This window comes from Nanorana parkeri, unplaced genomic scaffold (genome assembly GCF_000935625.1).
Source record: "Nanorana parkeri isolate BGI_ZX_2015 unplaced genomic scaffold, ASM93562v1 scaffold3615, whole genome shotgun sequence".
Taxonomy (NCBI): domain Eukaryota; kingdom Metazoa; phylum Chordata; class Amphibia; order Anura; family Dicroglossidae; genus Nanorana; species Nanorana parkeri.
In genome coordinates this window covers 26,739-29,918 of record NW_017309883.1, presented here as the reverse complement: position 1 = coordinate 29,918, position 3,180 = coordinate 26,739, and the positions used below count along the sequence as shown (strand labels likewise).

The following is a 3,180-nucleotide window of genomic DNA, read 5'->3' as shown; positions in this document are numbered from 1 at the left end:
TCGGATCCGAAATTCGTTAACGGAATTTCGGATATAAATTCGGAAACTGCAATTCGGATTTCGGATGCTTACGAATCTACGAATTTCAGGAAAATTCGTACGAATTTCGATTCGTAACGAAACGAATCGCAGCAAACATTATGTATCGGAAGCGGTGAAGAATACAACATTGTATACAAAGTTTAAAGATCTGAGCGTCTCCTATAATGAGCGGGTGAAGCCTTGGCGGAAAAAGGTTCGGGGATCACAAACCTAACCCAACTTCCCAGAAACTTCCCAGAACCCGGAATATATCGGGATGCGGTCACTAGACATGTGCGATTAGTTTCGTTCCGAATCGAAAATTCGGACGAAATTTCGGAAATTCCGAGACTCGGATGTATCCGAATTCCGAATTACAGGTATAACGGATGCAAACGAATCCGAATTTCCGATTCCAAAATTTGTTAGCGGTAGTTTGTACGAAATTTCGTTTGTTGGATGAAATTTTCGTTGCAGCAAAGTGACGTTTGAGAACAAAAACCCTTTTTTCAGTATTGGTTTATGTAAAAAAAATCTGAGGGTTTAATGTCACTTTAAGTGTCACTTTGCTGCAACGAATGAACGCAACGCCCAAAAAACCCGAAATTGAAACGAAATTTCGTTTAGACTACCGCTAACGAATTTCGTCCGAATCCGAGTTACGAAAAACGAAATAACGCAGAATCTGAAACGAAACAAATTTTTGCTGTTGCGCATGTCTAGCGGTCACTAAAGAAAGAGAAAGCCTGGCTGATAGCAGCCTGTATGCAAAGCTGAGCTCCGGGATTGTTGTGGATTTTGGCCCCTCGCTCCCCGCTCTTTACTACATTAAAAACAGAGGTTTTCTTCAAACTTATTCGTTTTTGATAAAAGTAGCTTTTGATCATTCGTGACATCATCGCGTTCATTTAGAAATCGCAGACACCTGGAGGAGGAATCAAGCAACCAGCCGCGCTGCTTCCACCCACTGTGCACAGTGCCGGCACAAACTACAATTTCAGACATGACATTAGAATTGTAGTTCTCAGTGGGCGTGATTGTGGGCGGGTTTGTGGGCGGGTTTGCTGATAAACCTCGGCCTGCCAATCATTGTCTCCTCTCTACACCTGTCAATCAAGCGACACAATGTCAGTGGGCGGGCAGTTCAGACCAGGAGCGTGAGTGAGACCCCTCCCACTGTGCAGACGTAATTATGTCACTGAAAGCTGAACTACATAAAGGATATTACAAGGCTGGTGGCCGGGGGTATAGCGGGCATAGTGGTCACCGGTCTTACTGAGCGGAAGTTATGCACATTGTCTCCTTTTATGAATGACTCGTGTATTGAATTCTCTGTACCTGGATAACTACATGAACACCTTCCTGACCGGCTCATGCTGGACTTTAGAGCTTGGCCGCCGCATGCATGCGTTCGCTGTATAGCGCTGGAAGCACACTCACAGATAATCATAATGATCACATGATCGGGACAATCTGGTTGGTATAGATGCGGCTCGTTGTTCAAATGTCCCTTAGTAAAGACAAGTTTAAAGGCTAACCTGTTAGCCTGTATTTGTGGGAGGAGTCTGCTCCCACCTCACGCTCCTAAAACCCCGCAGACATGCTCACCTGGGCACGGCGAGCTTCAGCATGACCCTCCCACCCGTTCCCTTCTTTCACAACATCGTACGCAGAGTATGCCCACTTATTGGCATTACTGGACCACGGCACACCTCGGGTCAGTATGTTGGGATTTACATCTTACACACAGGTCAAGTGCAGGGGTGTATCTACTGCAAGGCAAACTAGGCATTTGCCTAGGGCGGCACTTTCAAGGGGGGGGCGGCAAAAAAATGCTTCCCCCCAAACCAGTTAGGTAAGAGAAAATAAATAAATTATTCATAAATTACTGTCAGTACTCCTGGACCTGGTGCTTCTTTGACATGGGGGACCAATGTGTCCACCTATGCCGCCTACTCCTACATATATGCCGGCTGCAGCTCCTTCCTCTTCCTGGTCAACATGCTGTGCAATGTATTAGAGATGGGGGCGGGGTGCTCGGGTTTACCTGGGCACGGCGAGCTTCAGCATGACCCTCCCACCCGTTCCCTTCTTTCACAACATCGTACGCAGAGTATGCCCACTTATTGGCATTACTGGACCACGGCACACCTCGGGTCAGTATGTTGGGATTTACATCTTACACACAGGTCAAGTGCAGGGGTGTATCTACTGCAAGGCAAACTAGGCATTTGCCTAGGGCGGCACTTTCAAGGGGGGGGCGGCAAAAAAATGCTTCCCCCCAAACCAGTTAGGTAAGAGAAAATAAATAAATTATTCATAAATTACTGTCAGTACTCCTGGACCTGGTGCTTCTTTGACATGGGGGACCAATGTGTCCACCTATGCCGCCTACTCCTACATATATGCCGGCTGCAGCTCCTTCCTCTTCCTGGTCAACATGCTGTGCAATGTATTAGAGATGGGGGCGGGGTGCTCGGGTTTAGTATTGCCTTGGGCAGCACAAAACCAAAATACACCACTGGGTCGAGCGGACTCCGAACACAAGTCCATTGATCGTATCAGACCGTACAGAGAAATAATTCATCTCATTTGCTTCCTCCGGTGTCGCTGCGCAACTTCCACGCACAATAACAGCATTCAGCGACTCACCTCCAGCACTTTCCCCGTGATGAATTCGTGGCACGCTTCGCACTTCACCCCGAACATAACCTGATAATCCTTTTCACAGTACGGAGAGCCATCCCTGAGCAGGAAACAGAGAGAGAGCTTAGAACGCTTCGGAGGTGCGAAATCTCACCTATATTAACTCACATAGCACCAACATCGGCCGCGGCGCTGCAAAAACGGAGGACACACGGCAGCAATAATATGTTATTACTGCAACTGCTGCCGCTCGTATGTATATGTGGGACAGCATGGAGTTTGTCCTTATTCCGTGTTGCTCAGTGGCACACCCCCAGCATTTTTTTTATTTTGTCAATTTCTGTGAATTTACTTTATTTATTCGTTTTTAGCACAAGATGGAACGTGCCTTCAACATTAGGGGGTTGCTATAGTGTTACCATCCACCACAGCACCGTACAAACCAGGGCCGGATCTACTCCCCCTGCCGCCCCAAGGCCGGGTTCCACAATACGCACCCCCCCTTCCCCCGCG

General features: G+C 47.6%; 1 protein-coding gene across 1 annotated transcript in view; it reads right to left on the bottom strand.

Annotated features, from left to right (window-relative positions):
* Window positions 1-929: 929 nt before the first annotated feature.
* The window catches only part of LOC108803338 (actin-binding LIM protein 1-like), a 19,249-nt gene continuing 16,998 nt past the window's right edge, over window positions 930-3,180 (bottom strand). The window contains exons 3-4 of the mRNA XM_018575185.1: window positions 2,674-2,767; window positions 930-1,010 (exon numbers count right to left, since the gene is read on the bottom strand). Of these exons, the coding sequence (XP_018430687.1) occupies window positions 930-1,010; window positions 2,674-2,767 (175 nt within the window). The remainder of the gene's footprint in view (window positions 1,011-2,673; window positions 2,768-3,180) is intronic.